Raw genomic sequence first — 20,922 nt, 5'->3', positions numbered from 1 at the left:
ACACACACACACACACACAGTAATGCAATAAAACATCACACAATGACTCCACACAGGTTTGGGAAAATAGAGAATATTTATCTGACTAAAACAAGAACAACATGACAAAAATTCAATCAGTAGAAGTCGAGATATGGATTTTTAAAGAATACATGCAAAAACAGTGCTTAAAAGTCAATAGCGTTAAATGGTTACATGAGATTGAAAGGGACTAGGGTGTAAATTCAAAGCTCAGACCGACGCCAATGGACAGCAGGTCAGCTACGAGACTCTCGGAGGTCCCGCTGAAAAATAACTTTGGATAGAGCAAAGCGTTGATACTGAGGGCACCATACGCCCATCTTTTCCATGCAGTCAAGTCCCTTCATCATCATCAAGCTCTATTAAGATGCAGGCAATGTGTCATCATCGAGCCGTGCAGAGCGTTGTCATTGAGCTGTACTGGCTGTAGACCGCTGTTGTTGAACAGCCTCTGTGTTGGTGTTGAAGGGTGATACGCCAGCTCGGATCAGGACAAAGGTGATGATAAGTCAGTACTGTAGCAAAACAGCTACAGAACCTACTTCTGAGGCCCAAAGCTGGAGGGGACAGCCCAGGAAAGGGTAGTACTTGCAGATGGCAAAGTCCAGCAGCACCAGCAGAGTTGCAGGAAGTATTTTGTGCCTCTAACTCTTCAGAAAACAGGAAGCAAGCCAGCAAGCCCTTGGAGTCACTCTTGGTTCATGTGTGATGGTCCCAGTCTTTGTCCGTAGCAGGGCAGAGATCAGCAGGCAGCATGACAGCTCAGAAAAGCAGTAAAGCAGTTCCTCAGATCAGCCAGTCAAGGCAAAGTGGCAATCCTTACAGAACAGTAGTCTTTCCTCCAGCAGAGTTCCTCCCGGGACCAGAAATGTACTGATTTGTTAGGGTCAGAGCCCCAGTACTTATACCCAAACGTGCATTTGAAGTGAGCGGTGACTTCAAAGCAGCTCCTTGAAGTGCACAGATCGCCTTTTATCCCAGCCCTCTCTGCCAGGCTATCTGCGGGGGGTAATCAGTCCGTTGTGTGGGGACATGACACAGGCTATTTAAATGTAAATGTGAGCTCCTCTCCCTCTTGTTGCCCAGGAAGGCTATCACAATGCAGATGAATGCATTGTTTGTTGTTGTCTAGAGGGAATTCACAAAGTATAGCTGTCACCCAGCCCAGACATTTATTGGAGACAGGCTACAGGCACACAGAGCAAAGTTATCAGCAGAGAAATGTCCAATTTCTAAATGCAGTATTTCTAAAATAGTTATGTCAAATCCAACTTTACCACTAAAGAGGATTTATACTTACTATTTCAAAGATATGAAGCAGGATTTAACTACTCATTTCTAATAAGAAATTACAGCTTAAAAGTGTTTTAAGGAATTGCCAATGCTGGCAATAAGAGGAGTAGGTCTCGCAGTAGTGAAAACCAAATTAGCTGTTTGTCACTACATCTGGCTACCTAGCGCCTACCTTAGAGTTGACCTATGTGTAGTAAAAGGGGAGTTTAAGGCTTGGAAAGTGGTTTTAAATGAGAATTTGAAGTGGCAGTAAACTGCACACACAGGCCTTGCAATGTCAGGCCTGGGACTGGTTTGAAAGGCTACTTGTGTGGGTTGCTCAATGCTGCAGGCCCACTAGGGGAGGCTGGACTGTTCCCATGAGGAGCAGGGTCAAGACTGATTTGCGTATGGCTGGATCCAAACTGGGATGGTGTGGTGAGCAAAATAACAATGGATTAAACCCAGATCTTTGTGATTGGGGGTGAATGTTTGTATTGTTCAGCATTCCATCCATCATTTGTTCTTTTTGTTTTTGTCGCCCTAAGTGGGAAGGGTATGCCCAAATGTGGGTCTGGTGATCACTGCACCACTGGATTCAAGCTAGCCTGACTGATGAGGGGTGATGCCCAGAAACAGGTCCCAGGATTCATCTTTGTGGTCCAAGGAGGTCCTTGCTTGGCAGTTCGGGCTGGACTGTTCCCATGAGGACTGGGTCAAGACTGATTTGCATATGGCGGGGACCAAACTGGGGAGGCGTGGTGAGCAAAAGAACAACGGATTAAACCCAGATGTTTGTGACTGGGAGTGAAAGTTTGCATTGTTAAGGATTCCATCCATCATTTGTTCTTTTTGCTTTTGTCACCCTAAGTGAAACAGTCTGCCCAGACGTGGATCCCATGCTCATTGCACCACTGGTGTCAAGCTAGCTTTGGTGATGAGGGGTGATGCCTTGAAACCGGTATCAGGATGCTTGTTTCCGGTCCAGGCAGGATCTGGCTTGGCTGTTGGGACTGGACTGTTCCCATGAGAGCAGGGTCAAAACTGGTTTGTATATGGCTGATTCGAAACTGGGGTGGCATGGTGAGAAAAAAAATGATGGACTATACCCCTATCTTTGTGACTGGGGGTGAATGTTAGCATTTTTATGCATTCCATCCATCATTTATTCTTTTTGCTTTTGTCACCTTAAGTTCGAAGGGTATACCCAGACGTGGGTCCCGTGCTCACTGTGCTACTGGATTCAAGGTAGCCCTGGCTGATGAGGGGTGATGCACTGAAACCGGTCCCAGGATGCTTGTTTTTAGTTCAGGGAGGGCCTGGATTGGCAGTTCGGGCTGGACTGTTCCAATGAGGAGCAGGGTCAAGACTGATTTTTATATTGCTAGGTCCTAACTGGGGCGACATGGTGAGTATAAGAACAATGGATTAAACCCAGATCTTTGTGACTGGAGATTAATGTTTGCATTATTCAGAATTCCATCCATAATGTGTTCTTCTTGCCATCCTAAGTGGGTCCCATGCTCACTGCATCACTGGATTGAAGCTAGCTTGGCTGATGAGGGGTGATGCCCTGAAACCGGTCCCAGGATGCTTGTTTCCGGTCCAGGCAGGACCTGGCTTGGCTGTTGGGGCTGGACTGTTCCAATGAGAGGAGGGTCAAGACTGCTTTGTCTATGGCTGGTTCCAAACTGGGGTGGCGTGGTGAGCAAAAGGATGATGGACTACACCCCTATCTTTGTGACTGGGGGTGAATGGTAGCATTTTTTTGCATTCCATCAATCATTTGTTCTTTTTGCTTTTGTTACCCTAAGTGTGAAGGGTATACCCTGACATGGGTCCCATGCTCACTGTGCCACTAGATTCAAGGTAGCCTGGCTGATGAGAGGTGATGCACTGAAACAGGTCCCAGGATGCTTGTTTTTGGTACAAGGAGGGCCTGGATTGGCAGTTTGGGATGGACTGTTCCCATGAGAGCAGGGTCAAGACTGAATTGCATATGGCTGGGTCAAAACTGGGGTGACGTGTCCCCCACACTCACTGCACCACTGGATTCAAGCTAGCCTGGCAGATCAGGGGGGATGCACTGAAACCGGTCCAGGATGCTTGTTTTCAGTCCAAGGAGGACCTGGCTTGGATGTTCAGGCTGGACTGTTCCCATGAGGAGCAAGGTAAAGAATGATGTGCATATGACTGGGTCCAACCTGGGGTGGCGTGGTGAGCCAAAGAATGATGGACTAAACCCAAATCTTTGTGACTGGGGATGAATGTTAGCATTGTTCTGCAATCCATCCATCATTTGTTCTTTTTGCTTTTGTCACCCTAAGTGAGAAGGGCATACCAAGATGTGGGTCCCATGCTCACTGTGCCACTGGATTGACGATAGCCTGGCTGATGAGGTGTGATGCCCTGAAACCAAGGATGTTTGTTTTTAGTTCAGGGAGGACCTGGCTTGGCAGTTCAGGCTGGACTGTTCCAATGAAGAGCAGGGTCAAGACTGATTTTTATATTGCTTGGTCCTAACTGTGGTGACATGGTTAGTATAAGAACAATGGATTAAACCCAGATATTTGTGACTGGGGATGAATTGTGGGAGTGAGACTTTTCAGAGGCCCACCGGTGCAGGGGGTTTCCCTTCTTTGTCCTCAAGTGGACAAGCAAAATAGAGATTGGCATGGAAACTGTAATATCAAATAAATATTTTATTATTATCACTCATGAGTGGGGACTACATTGATACAGAACCCTCAGGCAATGTATGAGGCAGTACAAGGAGTACAGAAACCAGGGGTCTTTTATATGCATTAGTTGCATTGTTAGCATGAGACCATGGGGAGGTACTGGCAAATACAAGAATAGTTATTGACTAACATGGGCATACAAATATGTCTTGGTCAGCAAAGTGGGAGGGGAGACATTTCTCCTTACATCAGTAAAAACAGCCTGACATTTACAAACTAAGACAGTTGCAATCTGGCAGCTACAGGCCTTTCTGAGCATGCACAAGGCTCTGGCTCAGTACTGAAGAAGTTAATTATAGTTGATGACTCAGGCAAAATACAAGGGTAGGCAACAGTGAAGACGGAGGAAGCACATGGCTAACACATGGTTAAACAAAATGGCTGCCACAACAAAATGGCTTCAGCTCATGCTAACAGCGATTTCTGCTAGTTTCCACAGACGACCCTTTTAGCATTAGCTGAAGACATCTCTATGATTTAGTAGCAACAAGGAAAATATCTTGAACATCAATGTTCACCATATGAATAACTTCTTGGTCTAATACATATCGGGCGTTCACATTCTTAACGTTGTGTTTTGTGGGTATACAAAATGAAACACAAAGGGAACAAAGCATCGAGCCACATTGTATACATAGACAGCATGACAGTAGGATCGCAAAGAATATACATAGAACTGTCAACAGTTTCCAGCCCCAGGTAACGAACAATGTCCATAACCAGCCAATTAAAGTCCATGTTCCTGAATCGGGATGAATCGCAGCAGATATCTTATGCAATTTAAAGATTGCATTGAAAACTGAAGGGGTTTGATCAGGGATGTAAACACAACAGCTGCTTACAATGATGCTACATGCACCACCACGATCAGCCAACATGACTTCGAGGACCATTCTGTTTTGGAGCGCCACAATCCTCGCAATTTGCAGTTCTTCTGTGATGTTTGCAAGTGCCGTAGCTGTTTGGTTGGTTACAGCCTCTACAGCACTTGTTAAGCGTCTGATTTTCCAGCTGTTTAAGGCAGCACCAACAAAGAAGAACAATCTCAAATTAAAGTCAACATATTGCTGCAGTGCAGTGTCAGTCTAGACCACCTCATCATGGTTTATTGTTCTCTTCGATTGGCTCTTAGAAATGTCATTGTACAGTTTATAGTTTTTATGGTAGGATGCAGGAGCCAAACACACAGGTTGTAGCAAAAAAGACACATAGCAAGTTCCTGACAAACCAATGGGTAGATGGTAGTATCCTTTATGTCCACATATACAGTAAGTATTGTGTGATGACATAAAACTGCTGTTGCTTACCCCAGTAATATTCAACACCAGAGTACAGTTGATTTTCCCCACAGGAATACTTCCAATACTGTTCACACATATGTCTGCTCATGCTCTAGTAACAGCTATAACAGGAGGTCCATTAACCTTGATAGTTCAAGTGTTTGGGAAAACATAGCACTTGGAGGAGTTTCCTCGGCAATACTCCTCCATTTCCTACACAGTTACTTTAGCTTGTGGTTCTCCTTTCTCATCAGGGTAGCACACTTTATTGAGTTGAAAATTCAGTCTTCCTACATCAGCATAAGTGATATTAGCAAATTCAGATGCCCATAGCTGCGCAAACCAGGCCCTACAAAATCCATTGTATGAAAATGGCAGAGGAATGAAAGGTGTTCCCCCCTTTTTCTGATGAGCTAGCATCATTGTACACACCCAACAGTTGGTAATGTTCGTGGCATTATGGGCGTGGTACAACATTTGAATGAACGTATTGTTGAGGTAGGACATTCTGTGCTGCTGCTCATGATAGGGAAGGGAGAAGTAATGATGCTTAATGGGGACAGGAGTAGTGACAGTCAATAGATTTCGAGCAGGAATTACTCTCTCTATAACCCATGTTATTGTAGCAATGATGAAAACAATGGAAGTGAGTCCAACAATAAACATGACAATTTTTTGCAGCAGTTGACCTCTTCTCGGCAGACATATTCACTTTGATGTTGAAAAACAAAAAAGATGTAGTCCCAAGGTCCTGCGCAGCCGCTGGTTTCTTCACTGAGGGCTGAGACGGGTACTACAAGGTCCCCCCTTTGTAGCTCAGTCTTTCACCGACCTGGCACGGTGACTCAACCAGTTCTTTTCAGCAAGGCGGTCTTTGTTTTCTGGGGTCACAGCTGCTTTCTAAATGCACCAGGGATCGTATGGTCCGGAAAGACTTCCTCTGGTTCTGTAGGTGATGCAACTTAGCTTCTCTCGTGTCCAGGATGTTGCGATGATCGGTCAATGTAGCAGGTTCCACCAAGGTAGATGGTACCCTCTTGCAGTGGGTGGAGTGGATCCAATTTTTCTGATTGGTCACTCGGACTGCAGTTCTGGTCACCAAGAGCACCTCCTCAGGTCCATGCCATCTGGGTTCCAGGCTGCTCAAACGCTAGAACACCTTGATCATCACATAATCACCAGGCCGTAGATCCTGACCATCACCTTGCGACCTGTCAGGAAGAGCTTCTTGAACCTGTTGATGAATAGAAAGCAAGCTGTCAGTCAACTGAGACAAGTAGTCGCTCATCAACACAACGCAAGCTCTGCCCCCACGCCGGAAACTCCGCCTCCGTGCCCGAATTTCCGGCCCGAGTGCGGACGTAAAGTTAGTAGTCTTAAATCTATTCTGTGAATACCGAAAGTAGTAAGTTCATTCTGTGAATCCCGAAAGTAGTAAGTTCACTCTGTGAATCCCCAAAGTAGTAAGTGCATTCTGTGAATACCAAATAGTAGTACGTTTAGGATTTAGTCTTAAGTTCGTTCTGTGAATCGAGCCCCTATTGTTTAGACAGGGCGCTACAAGTATCTCCTGTATCAACCAAAAACCGATCAGTAGAACCCAAAACGTTTGCATTAACATAGGGACCCTTCTGATCTACTGGGACTTCAACTGGTTCCTTACACCATCCTAGGCTTTCCTATGCATAATTAGAGTCCTTCAAATAATCAGTCGAATAATAGGACATTTGATATTGATTTCGCCTGTCAAAGTATTAGAGGAATTTTGAGTATGCTCAATTGCCTCAAACCTAGTTCAATTATCAATACCTCCCCTGTTTCCTAAGGTCCCTGGGCGGCTTCTCATATGTCCTCTACCACGCTGAGACTGCTGTCCTTGCAAAAGGGGGCACTCAAAACGCCAATGTCCAATCTCCTTACAATAAGCACACTGATCGGAAGACAACGTTGCTCAAGGGAGAAGGGGTGCCCCAGGACGATACATCGCACGTCCGCCTCTACCACCCCCTCTATAATATGGACCATAAACCTGAGCTAACATAGCCTTAGTCTTTAAATCTTTAGCCTTTTTATTCTCCTTACCTTTCGCTTCCAATTCCTGACGTTCATAATACTGAGCCATAGTCAAAAGAGAGACTGGGGAAGATGTAGTCCATGAAATCTCGCTAACCTTTAGGCGACTAGCTATTTCTGGCAGCATGTTCGCGACAAATTTGTTAACGAACAGATGCTAGCCCGTGTTAACTGTCAATTACTGCCTACTAAAGTCATGGAATGTCTCCTCAAAATGTGTAAATAAATCAGAAACTGATTCATCCACTTTCTGCTTACAAGACGCTAACATAGTCCAATCTATCTTTTTAGGAGGTATAAGAATTTTCAACTTAGTTATTATAGCCTTTGGGAGGTCTAATATCTCTTGTTGCTGTTTCTGTGCAGGTTCTCTCGCTGCATATTTTCTCTCTATTTCCACCCGAGTGTCTCCAAAAGCTGCGTGATCGTCTGCTTTCCGAATTAATCTCCACATATCAGGGGGTAAAATAGGCCCCAAAAAACATGTCAAGCAAAGTCATAGTGCAAGAACTAATAGCTCCTTCAACTTCTTCATAAAAAGCAGCCAGATTTTTCCACTGGTCTGGCAAAGCAGCTTTAAGAGCCATGACATCCACTCTACTCCAAGGAATATAAACCCAATTATAAACAAAATAGCCCATCGCATCAGTTGAATCTTTATTATCACTGGTTCCCGCACCCCTAGGAGGAACATATAAAGGCGCAGCTTCACACATTGGTTTCCCATGAGCTACCGAATTACTGTCATCCTTATCTGTTCCTGGATCTGCAGCATGTGGCACGGGGGTCTGATCTGTTTGTTCAGCTGGAACTGCACCAGCTTTCTTTTTCTCCTCTCGCAAACAGAATGCATCAGTTCATAGTTTAACCACTCATCTAATTAAATCAGCCTCGTGGGAAGGGAGAAAAAGACCGTCATTCAATTGTTTATGACTAGATTGTATATCAGCAGGCTCTAGATTATCAGAATGTTTCCTAAAATTATGTATTACTTCCCCAGTAAACAACTCCACAAAATACAACTGCTCTGATGCTGGCCAGTGCTGAACCATAGTTATAAGGTCTGGAGCAGAAGTAGTTCCGCGAGCTGCTTTACGAGCAGCAGATCTAAGCGTGGCTGCACGGTCAGCGGGCAACAAAGAGCGAGTCTGCCATTTACTTTCTGCATCTGCCCCTTTCTGATCTAAGAGAGATGCATCCTCATCTGATTTTTCCTTGGGTGAAGAGGGAACAGTATATGAGGCGGAGATCGATCTAACAAAATTGAATCATCCTGAGGTTTATTAAGTACAGGATAAAGGGGGCGCTGGACAGGGTATTGGAATTACTGCTAGACGACGCTCCCTATCCTCTTTCTCTTTTATTTCCTTCATCTCTTTATTTTTCATTTCCAGTGCTTTCATATAAATATTCTTGCACTGTTCTTTATCTGCTATAGCTTGCTCTTTTCTTACCCTCTCCTGTGCTTTTTTCTCCCACATTCGTACACAATCAAACATATCGTGTCTGCTTTTATGCTTGAACGCACATTGTTCCACATATTGAATCTTTCTAAGGTCAAATAACCCATTTATTGGTCATCGTAAATCAGGATTTTTTTTGTGTATTTATTCCACAGTGCACGTTACATTATGGAAGAAATACCATTGTTACCGTACATGTATCTATTCGGTGTCCCCTCAGGAGGAGCTGGCTGACTGCATTCTAAATCCATTTTGGTACCTCCAAAAAAGCAACACATCCTACGAAGCGTGCTAGAAACAGGCATGTCGCAAATATTATAGTAAATATATTATAACAAAATAGTACTTATCACAACAACAATACCGTTTGTTAATTCAAAAGTTAGAGAAAAATCTCCTCATTGCCAGCCTATGTATGTTGCAAAACACATATTACCTAAACCAAACCAGAATCTTTGCCAAGCAAAACCAAAATCAAGAGTGCCACTTTAGCGACCTTACCGAGCAAAAATCTCCAGCCTCCAACTGCCAAGCTCTGAATCGACCTAATGGTCACTGTAAGATGAACGCCAAAGGGATCTCAGTCGGGACTGGTCGCCACGTGGATGGTCAAATTGGGAAAATCAGAAAAGCACTTCGGTCTGCAAAGACAAGGGTCTCCTCATGCAGCGTACATCCTCAGCGAGATTCCAAACCTCAGTCAAGACCACTGCTGTGGGCAGCCGTGTCTCCGATGAGCCCCACGTGATGGGCACCAATTTGTGAGAGTGAGCCTTTTCAGAGGCCCACTGGTGCAGTGGTTCTCCCTTCTTTGTCCTCAAGTCCTTGGACTAACAAAATAGAGATTGGCACGGAAGCTGTAATATCAAACAATTATTTTATTATTATCATTCATGAGTGGGGAATACAACAATACAGAACCCTCAGGCAATGTGTGAGGCAGTACAAGGAGTACAGAAACCAGGGGTCTTTTATATGCATTGGGTGCATTGTCAGCATGAGACAAAGGGGAGGTACTGGCACATAAAAGAATAGGTATTGACTAACATGGGCATAAAAATATGTTTTGGTCAACAAAGTGGGAGGGGAGACATTTCTCCTTACATCAGTAAAAACAGCCTAACATTTACAAACTAAGACAGGTGCATTGTGGCAGCTACAGACCTTTCTGAGCATTTGCAAGGCTCTGGCTCAGTACTGAGGAAGTTAATTATAGTTGATGACTCAAGCAAAATACAAGGGCAGGAAACAGTGAAGACGGAGGAAGCACATGGCTAACACATGGCTAACTAAAATGGCTGCCTCAACAAAATGGCTTCAGCTCAAGCTAACAGCGATATCTGCTAGTTTCCACAGAATGTTTGCATTGTTCAGCATTTCATCCATCATGTGTTCTTTTTGCCGTCCTAAGTGGGTTCCATGCTCACTGCATCACTGGATTCAAGCTAGCCTGACTGATGAGGGGTGATGCTCTTAACACCGGTCCCAGGATGCTTGTTTCCAGTCCAAGCAGGACCTGGCTTGGCAGTTCAGGCTGGACTGTACCCATATGGAGCAGGGTCAGCTTTGATTTGCTATGGCTGGGTCCAAACTGGGGTAGCGTGGTGAGCAAAAGAGCAATGGAGAAAAACAGATCTTTGTGACAGGGGGCAAATGTTTGCATTGTTCAGCCTCCATTCATTATTTGTTCTTTTTGCTCAGGCCCACTAGTAGCATTTAGATTACATGCCCTGGGTATATGGTATAAAAATTTACAATGGACGTTTGAGCAAACTTAATATGCCAAATTAGCTATATACCAACATCTACATGCTTAGGGGAGAAGCACATGCACTTTAGCACTGGTTAGCAGTAGTAGAGTGCTCAGATTCCTACGGCCAACAAAAAGATGCAGCAAAACATGGAGGTAAGCGGGCAACAGTTGAGGGAAGACCACCCTAGCGATTAGAGGTCTACAATTTACAACTGAATTTATATTTGTTAATAGGCTCCTAAATGTCCAGTGTCATGTTGTCACATTTTTGGTGTTATATTTTTATTTCCAGTTTGACTTCAGAAGCATAGCATCATCAGGTGTCATACATGCAAGGGTCCCATCACAATAAAAATAGCGTCTTCATCCATGAAAATGCTGAACTTAAAATGCTCTGTATTAGACATTTAAGACCGTCACGGCTGGAAACTGGCATTTCTTTAGCTGAAATAGAGGGAGAATTATACTCGTGGCAATTAAATCATGGTTCCTTTACGGCTGTACAATGATGCACATTTCTACATTGAGAAACAACATCTTTTGACCTTCAGTAATGTTCAAATGATTCTCACCTTTGTTCCGATGCAATACACGAATCACCTCAACTATGTGATTCTTGTTATCATCCCCTTAACAGCACCTAGTACAAAGAAATAAGAATCCTTTTCATCTCTGTAGTACCCGTGATGCCATCATTCTCCCTGGCTCTCTGAAACCCAGCTCTGTTGAAACTCAGACTACATTTCTTTGAGTGGCCCTGTCTGTATCTCTTCCAGTTTTCAGTGTTCTCACTCATTATTGTGCTTACTTTCCAGCTGTCAGAAGGATGAAATAGCCTGCAGAAAGGCTGTTTTTTCAACAAAAGATTGTAGAGCTGCGTGGCAGTATCATTAACCAGTTCTGCAACCATGAACAGCACTGATAGTTTTTAATTCAATCTGTTGCGGCATCATGAGCAAGTATGGGGCATATTATAAAGAATGGGGTAAAATGTATCGCTGCTTTAGCGGCAAGAAACTGACGCTAAAGCAGCGATAATGGGCTTGATAATATGCCCTTGAGAATTCCAATAGAAGCCTGTGTTCATACCAGAACATGGGCTTCTATGGGAATTCACAAGGGCATATTATCAAACCCATTATCGCGGCGAAACTGCAGCTAAAGCGGCAATCATTTTAACGCAGTTTCTCGATAATATGTCCCTAAGTGCGCTGGATCAGAACAGAGCTGAGTGCATTTATATTTGATGCCACTGTCTAAAACACAATCATTTAACTCGGAATTTCTCAGAGTTAGTAAATAAGTTGGTACAAACAGTTCACAAAAAGTGATCACTTGTTACTTCTCTATGTCTACGAGCTTTGCTGCATGCAGCTCCCACATTAACACCAACAATTTATATAATACAATTGAATACATACAGGGGAACGGATGTGCGCTGTGCAAACTTCAATGACACATCCCTTGATGCTTGCAGCACAGGTTCAAACTCATTTTCAATGTGCATCAGAACATGGGCTGCAGATAACATGGCTCGGAAACACAGATGAGTTTTTGCTTCTCCGTGTTTCTTATGTTTATAAGCTATGTTTTCTGCGAATCATGTTGTGACTTGCATTATAGCAGAGTTCGAAAATCAGCTGCAAACAACGGGGTATCATTTAAAATGAGTTTACAAATCTGTTTTGCACCTGTCTATATAACAAAGAAGAACCTGTTTATTTAAAGGTCTAAGGATTTGGGGCCAGATGTACGACCATTAAGTTTAGCGAGTCACAAACTGTGCAAAATTGCGGCTCGCAAGTTGTGACTCACTAAACTTAATGTACAACAGTATCTCAGACACTGTTTGCGATTCCCAATGGGGTCGCAAATTGCATGCCACATGAATATTAATTAGGTTGTCGCAATTTGCAACCCCTTTGGGAATGGCTAGCACTCCCAGGGATGGTGGCCTGCATGGGTCAGCAGACCATGTCCGGGACTGCTATTAAATAAAGCAGTTTTTTCTAAATGCAGCCTGTTTTACATAAAGGAAAACGGGATGCATCTAAAAAAGAAAAATTAAACTTTTCAGTTTAATTTTTTAAGGGCAGGCCCTTAAAAAATATTTAGTACACCCATTCACAAAGGGGAAGGGATCCCCTGGGGACCCCTTCCCATTTGCGAGTGGTTTACCACCTACGTGCAGTAGGTGGTAGATTGCGATTGTTTTGTGGCCACAAATGCGGTTGCAAAACAACAGAACATGGCATGGTGACTCGCTATTAGGAAGGGACGCTGCTTCCTAATAGCAAGAGTCACAAAAGCTAATTTGTGAGTCAGTGACTCGCAAAATAGCATTTGTACATGCCTGGAATCTTTTTTGCAGTCGCAAACGGGCCAATCTCCCACTTGCAGCCTCAAAGAAGGGTTGTACATCTGGCTCTTGTTGTTCTATTGAATTTTAGGGTCGCAGATCATAGCCTGATACTGACTGAAAGACAGCAGAAATTCAAAATATCGTGTACATGACTATAGGCAAGGCCAAAAGGAATTCATTTAATTTTATGAAAATAAGCCTTGATAAGTCCCTAGTCAGACCCACTATACAGGCTGAAACAGGTTGGCTTAACTTTGTGACATTTCATCACGAAATTGTCACTTGAGAAATGAAAATAAAGATTGTTGAACGAACACTATGTGCTATGTTCTAAAAGATACGTTCTTGTCTTTGTAGAATAATGCAAAAGAAATATTGGGATGCTCAAACAAACAACTATTCTTTACAGATCTGTTCTGCACCTGTGTGTAGGATACAGAATGTGCTCAGGGAAAGCTTTAAGGGGCACATTCATCAAGGTAAGCATTTGCGAATCCTTAATAGCCATTATTAGGAAATCGCTATTAAGGAATTGCAATTGCCTATGCATGTAGGTTTCGCAAAACAAATAGCGATTCCTACACATTTCCTGTTAGCAAATCGCAAATTGCGATTTGTTAATAGGGAATGGTTTTCCATTCATTCCTACGGGCCGACCTAGAGGCCCATAGGAATGAATGGAAAACCATTCTCAATTTGCGATTACCGAATAGGTAATTGCAAATTGTGAATGCAATTTCAAGTGTTCTAGGGGGCCAAAAGGCCAACCTGATGCACCTTCAAAATTGACAAGTGTTCACATGTGGCACGCATACATTCCCCAAGGGCATGTGTGTGCGCCACATGGCACTTACAAAAATGCATTTTTTTGCATTTTTCTCAGGAATTTCAAATTCCTATCAACTTGAAGTTGATGGTAACTTGTGATTCCTTAATGCAAAGTCGCAATCTGAGATTGCTTCTTGCATTGCATTTAGGGAATCACAAATTGCGATTTCCTAACTGCATTCGCAAAATAGGTCATTGCAAATTTTGCGATGACCTATTTTGCGAATGGCTTTGGTCTTGATGCGTCCCAAATGGCTAATTACCTTTTCTCATAGGGGCCGATACTGTGAATTGGCCCGTTTGCGACCGGTAATTAGCATGATGCATGTGTCCCTTAAGGCCTTATGAACTATTGGATTTTGTGGGTGCAGACCGCAACCTGATATTAACTTAAAGGACGTCAGACATGCCAACGATTTTAGCAGTCACTATAAAAAGACCATATGGATTTCAGTTAACTTGTCTTAAGCAAATCGAGCCTTGAGAAGGCCATGAGCAGATTTGCCAAAATATGGTGAAATACATGTTGACTGAAATTTGGGGTATTTCTTGACAAGATTCTGCCTTGAATACACTAAAGATTGTATCAGATTGGAAAGAGCATTATGTACTATGTTCTAGAGAATACGTTATAATCTTTATCTTTACAATTATCCCAAAAAATATTTGGGTCAATCGTTGTTTACAGATCTGTTCTGCACCTGTTTGTAGGATGTAGAACATTTTCAGTGAAAGCTCCAAGGTCTTGCTTTATTAACAGATTTTGGAAAATTACAGTCACAAAGCATTGATTGAAAAAAGGCTCCTTAGAGGGGATGGTATTATTTACAAAGTATAAGCTGTCAATGTGGGACAGTTTCTGCTTTGTGAAAGGACCTGTGACCAGCGGGGAAGCACACAACAGCCCCGAAGACCGTTGAATACTCACCCCAGAGCCTTTCTCATTGGGGTTATACAAATTGCCTTTGTTATTTGGGAACCAGGAGTGAAGGTAGCTGTCCTTGCACTACTCCATTCCTGTGTTCCAAGCCCTCTCAGTACGATTAGCAAAATTAATAATAATAATAAAAGAACAGGATTCTGTAAATCCTTTGGTAGGGCCTTTATTTGTGCCAAAAGAATTTGTACATGAATTTTGGCACAGAGACTGTTTTGGGATCTGAGAATAATAAATCAAGCCCTAAGTGTGAATGCAGTGAGCAGTACTTCAGGGAGAATTAGGACCAGATTTATTATGGGATCATGGTGTCCTTGTGTCACGCAGGGTGTGGCAAGGGCAAGGCAATCCCTAAATCAGACTTTCCAACCAACGCAAACCACCTTGTGTAGCACAGCAGTGCTTGGTAAATCTGGAGTAACACAAGGCAGCGCAAGCCACGGCCTCTTAATACCCTACATTGGGAAGACGTTCCATGTGAGGAGTATGGGTGTTCCCATACAGCAAACCATCATTTTGGCACATTCCCAGATTTACCAACAATGTTAAAGTGGGGAATGCATCAACATTCTCTGCACTCCCAGGGGAGGCACAACGAGGAGAAATGTCTGTATTTCTCTTCGATCAGTCCTCTTTCTATGGGTGCTGGCTTCTGTGCACTGTGCTGTACTATTTCGAACTATGGGGCCTATTACGATGGCGGATTTCCCGCATCCACCGGGCCGGCGGAAGCCACCGCCGGCCTGGAGGATGCGGGAAATCCACCGCGGAGGCTTGAAAGACCCACCGCCAAATTAGGATGGCTGGTGGGTCTTACAATCTGTCCTCCGCTTTTCCGCCGCGGTCGCCTTCCGCCCGTAGCGGAAAAACATTAACATGGCTGGCGGTGTCTATCAGACACCGCCATCCATATTAGGATAGAGTAAAAAGTATGCTTTTCCACGGTGGCTTTTCCGCCGTGGAAAAGCATACAGAGCTTCACTTCAGGGGCCCGTTGCGGGCCCCCTGGGTGAAGGGGGCTGGGGGGTGCACATGGGGGGGTACCCCCTGCATTTGCGTGGACAAAGCGGCGGTGCCTGCTGCTTTGTGCACGTAAATGCCGTGCATGCATTTTTAACATTGCGGCGGGTGCAGCTTGAAGCTGCACCCGCCGCAATGTTAAAGATTGAGGATGTGACCGCCACCCTGGCGGTCACATCCTAATCTGCACGGAGGGACCACCGCAGCCCCTGCGGACGGTCCCTCCTACTCTATGGTGGCGGACGGACTCAGGTCCGTCCGCCATCATAATCGGCCCCAATATGTGAAGTGCAGTTGGGTGGTCTGCCATTGCCCTTCTTTCTATTTTGTATGCTTGTTAGAACTGCATGATAAACGTAAATATGTTTTCGGAGGGATTTCATTCTCCTCCAATGCGCACAGCATTTCACTTGTTACAACTCTCCTCAACCTAGTGCCTGCTGTACAAAACCATAAATATATAAAGGAACAAAGCACAAGACTAGTTCTGCAGGTTTATGATGACAGGAGGAAAATAAATGGTCCTTCATTATTTTTTTTTCTTGTGTTCCAGGATCAATCCGGCAGAAAGGCTTGGAAATCGGAAGAGTGGCATCAGTGACATCAGGAAGCACAAGTGTGTATTAAAATAATTCATTTCTTCTAATCCCTTTTTAGTATTTAAGAACCATTGGTCAGATTCTCAAAACGTCATCTCTTTGTAGCTTCACATTCACATAACTTGGCATGTACAGGCTTTTCAGGAATAGCGTCTTCGTCCATGAAAATGCTGAACTTAAAATGCTCTGGATTAAACATTTAAGATTGTTACAGCAGGAAACTGCCATTTCTTTAGCTGAAATAGAGGGAGAATTATGCTCGTGGCTGTTAAATCATGGTTCTTTTACAGCTGTACAATGATGCACATGTCTACATTGGGAAACAGACTCTTTGACCTTCAGTAATGTATAAATGCCCTTCACCTTTGTTCCGATGCAATACACGAGTCACCTCAACTATGTGATTCATGTCATCATCCCCTTAACAGCACCTAGTACAAAGAAATAATAATCCTTTTCATCTCTGTAGTGCCCGTGATGCCATCATTCTCCCTGGCTCTCTGAAACCCAGCTCGGTTGAAACTCAGGCTACATTGCTTAGAGTGGTCCAGTCTGTATCGCCTCCAGTTTTCACTGTTCTCACTCATTATTGTGCTTACTCCAGCTCCTTATTACAGCTGTCAGAACGATAAAATAGCCTACAGAAAGGCTGTTTTTTCAACACAAGATTGTAGAGCTGCGTGGCAGTATCATTAACCAGTTCTGCAACCAAGAACAGCACAGATAGCTTTTCATTAAATATCTGGCAGTATCATGAGCATGTGCGTGGATCAGAACAGGGCTGAGTTTGTTTATATGCGATGCCACTTTCTAAAACACATACATTTAGGGCCCGATTATGATGGCGGTTTTCCCGCATCCTCCGGGCCGGCGGAAGCCACCGCCGGCCCGGAGGATGCGGGAAAACCGCAGAGGAGTGAAAAAGACCCCCCGCCAGATTAGGATGGCTGGGGGATCGTTTTTCAGTCCGCAGCTTTTCCGCCGTGGTCGCCTCCCGTCCGCGGCGGAAAAGCACTAACATGGCTGGCGGTGTCTATCAGACACCGCCAGCCCTATTAGGATGTCTGGAGGAACATGCCTTTACACGGCGGCATTTTCGCCGTGCAAAGGCATACAGATTTTTGTTTGGGGGCCCGTTGCGGGCCCCCAGGGGTGAAGGGGGGGTGGGGGGTGCAAATGGGGGGTACCTATGGTAACCCCCTGCATTTGCCTGCACAAAGCGGCAGGCACCGCGCGGTGCCTGCCGCTTTGTGCATGCAAATGCCCAACTTACATTTTTATCATTGCGGCGGGTGCTGCTTGAAGCAGCACCCGCCGCAATGATAAAAATACAGGATGTGACCGCCAGGGTGGCGGTCACATCCTAATTTGCACGGAGGGACCGCCGCTGCCCCTGCGGACGGTCCCTCCTACTCTATGGTGGCGGACGGACTCAGGTCCGTCCGCCATCATAATCGGCCCCATAATTCAGAAATTCTCAGAGTTAGCACATGAGTTGGTACAAACAGCTCACAAACAGTGATCACTTGTTACCTGTCTCTGTGTCCGAGGTTTGCTGTTTGCAGCTCCCAAATTAACACCAAAAAGTTATATAATGCAGCTGAATAAAAAGGGTCACCTTCCTGCACATAAACAATCAATGGCCTTTTACGAGAAACACCGGCGTCTTAACCACGAGTGTTCCGACTCCGCAAGCCCTACCACCCATGCCTTGACCCCACACATGCATTAACCACACATGTGCATGGTTAAGGCATATGTGTGGTCTAGCTGCGGAACGGACGGACCGAAGCAGAAAGCCTCAGTCCGTCCGTTAGAGGTGAGTAAATGGGGCTGGGGCGTGGGTCGGGGTACTTTTGTGGGCTGGGGGTGGGTTGGGTTCTTTTGTGGGCTGGGGTCGGAGTTGTTTTCTGGGCTGGGGTGGGTCAGGGAAGTTGTGTGGGCGGGGGTGGGTTGGGAATGTGTTGTGGGCTGCAGGCTGCATTGGACGGAAGCAGGGAGAGATTCGCAGTGAGGTAAGTGGGGCTGGGTCAGGGGACTTTTGTGAGCTGGGGGTCAGGGTTATTTTCTGAGATGGAGGGTGATCCGGAAATATTTTGTGGGAAGGGGGTGGGTTGGCTTTGCTTTGTGGGCTGATGCCTAGGTTGGGTAGTTGTGGGCTGAGGTGGGTCAGGAGTAGTTTTGTGCATCAGGGCAAGTTTTGTGGGTTGGGGTGAGTCGGGATAGTTTTGTAGGCTGGGGTTGGGGTAGTTTACTGGGCTGGGGGTGGGTCAGTTGAAGTTTTGTGGGCTGGGGGTTGGGTAAGGGTAGTTTTTCAGGCTGTGGGGTGGGTCAGGGGTAGTTTACTGGACTGGGGTATAGGGCTAGTCTTCAGTGCTGGGGGGTTGGAGATAGTTTTCAGGTTTGGGGGTTTTAGGGCTAGCTTTCAGGGCTGGGGCTCTGGAGCTACTTTTCAGGGGTGGGGCTCGTTTTCAGGGCTGGGGTTGGGGCAAGTGTTTAGGGCTGGGGAGTCAGGGGTAGTTTTCAGGGCTGGGGGTTGAGTAGTTTTTAGGGATGGGGTGTATAGTGGTACTTCTTTTAAATAAGGGTTAGGGTATTAGGTTTCAGGGCAGACAGAGGGGAGTAGGCAGTTTTCATGGAATGGTGGGTCAGTTTTTAGGGCTGGGTCAGGACTGGGTAGGGTCAGGTTCAGGGGCAGGGTTGAGGGACAGGGTTTTGGGCATCAGGGCAGGGGAGGGCACAGCATAGGAGTTGGGAGGGGGTAGGAGTATTTGCACCTCAGGGCGGGAGGGAGGTGGGGGTGGAGTTTGTACCTTAGGGCGTTGGGTAGGCGAGTGGTGACCTTAGCCATTCATGCCCCTTTACCATACATGCCTTTACCACCAAGATTCATGGTAAAGGCATGCATAGTAAAGGAATGCATGGTTACTACACGGTCATTATTCAGACCGTGTTGTTTAGGCATGCAGGGTTGGGGAATTCATGGTTGCGTCATAAAACCACCTTTTGCTGTTTTTATGTGTGCTGCACAGCGCTGCACACATAGAAACAGCAAAAACGAGCAGAAGGAAAACATTTCTTCTTGTTGCGCCTGTTTAAGACCAGATTTTCCCTGGTTTTGATTTTGTCGCTGCCCTTGTAAATATGGGGCAGCGTCAAAATCAATGGGTGTTGCTGTGGAATGCCCACCACAAAACTCATTGCCTGCCTCTTCTAGGCTAAGTATAGCGTGAAAGGGGGCCTTATTTACAAAGCAGCGTTAAGCAACATTAAGTGGCTTAATGCTGCCTTGTATGTAAGACAAATCCCATATCACTACAGGAACGTCACTAAAAGTGACTTTCCTGTGGCGATAGGAGCTTGTAAATATGCCTCTGAGCTCAGTATTATATGTCTTTCTTTCTATGAGTGTAACTGTTAAGTGACACTTACTGCGTCATGAATGTTATTAACCACACCCAACAACTTACCCCACTAGACTATGGAGTCTGTTAGGCATCATAGCACTCCATAATACACAAAACATTACATCTCCCCCTATGTTGAATAAAATATTAATATATATATATATATGCATGCACATATATACATACATACAAAAAATTCTTTTTGGGACTAATTAAAATATCATTGTATCCAGAGTTGAGGAAAGATTGGGTTTATACAGTCTACCAATACAATGAATTCAACTGTGATATCTCGTTTTATCCACAATGTTATAAATGTCAACACTCCAATTAATTACTAGACGGTTAGTTGTTGCTAATCTGGTATTTTACATTGACTTTTTTAAAGCAACCATATAATGTTTTTAGAAACATAACTGCTATACAAGCCCAGTATGTTTTCTATGTCCATACACAGCCCGCACATGTGACGTTAATAAACCTATCCCTGGCACTTTATAAGGGCAAACCATGCACTAGAACATTGTCATGTGAACAAGGCTCTTGGAGCCGAAACTTCATGAGACTACCCTGCACTAGAAAATAAATAACGAAATCACTTAATTGGAGCGTGTCCTTGTACTCTGTATCCTGGCTGGTGTGACTCCAGAGCGTGAGACAAGTGACGGAGTGTTGGATATATAGCCGTGTTATTTCCGAACCGGTTTATACACGGGACCCTTCTCAGCAACGGACGACGCCCCAATCGGATTGCCTCCTTGGACTTGGTCTTGGGATTTTGTGACTCCAGAAGGAGTAGGGCGCCTGACCCCCACCAACCGGAAGGACTTACAAGCGGAGAGACTGGTCGGAGCTAGCGCCGCTCTTGTAGCGGACCGGGTGATTAAAGGACCGGTATAGCAGACGCCTGACCAAGGAAGCTCTAAAGAACTCGGTGGGTGAGAAGTTTAGTGAACTGGCAGGCTTTCGATACCAGATATTTATCGGGGATATCGAAGACGCCTGGTGGATTGATACTATTGCAGGGATGTCTGGTGACAATGTTCGGGACCGGGAAACATTAGCAGCCACAATGTTTTCCGATAATACCCCCCTCCCCGCTGACATCGGTGGGAGGTCTAACAATGACGCCAGTGGTGGCAGCTCGTCAGTAATTAGGGACCTAT

The 20,922-nt window shown here is 44.9% G+C and overlaps 1 protein-coding gene across 2 annotated transcripts in view; it reads left to right on the top strand.

Moving 5' to 3' along the window:
• The window catches only part of LOC144753369 (cGMP-dependent protein kinase 2-like), a 1,794,633-nt gene that overhangs the window by 1,646,222 nt on the left and 127,489 nt on the right, over positions 1-20,922 (top strand). For both annotated transcript variants that reach the window (XM_078641085.1, XM_078641086.1), the window contains one exon: positions 16,304-16,366. In XM_078641085.1, the coding sequence (XP_078497211.1) occupies positions 16,304-16,366 (63 nt within the window). The remainder of the gene's footprint in view (positions 1-16,303; positions 16,367-20,922) is intronic.

Source organism: Lissotriton helveticus, chromosome 5_1, assembly GCF_964261635.1.
Source record: "Lissotriton helveticus chromosome 5_1, aLisHel1.1, whole genome shotgun sequence".
In the NCBI taxonomy this organism is placed as follows: Eukaryota; Metazoa; Chordata; class Amphibia; order Caudata; family Salamandridae; genus Lissotriton; species Lissotriton helveticus.
The sequence above is the reverse complement of the archived record's forward strand: the minus strand, read 5'-3'. Positions and strand labels throughout refer to the sequence as shown.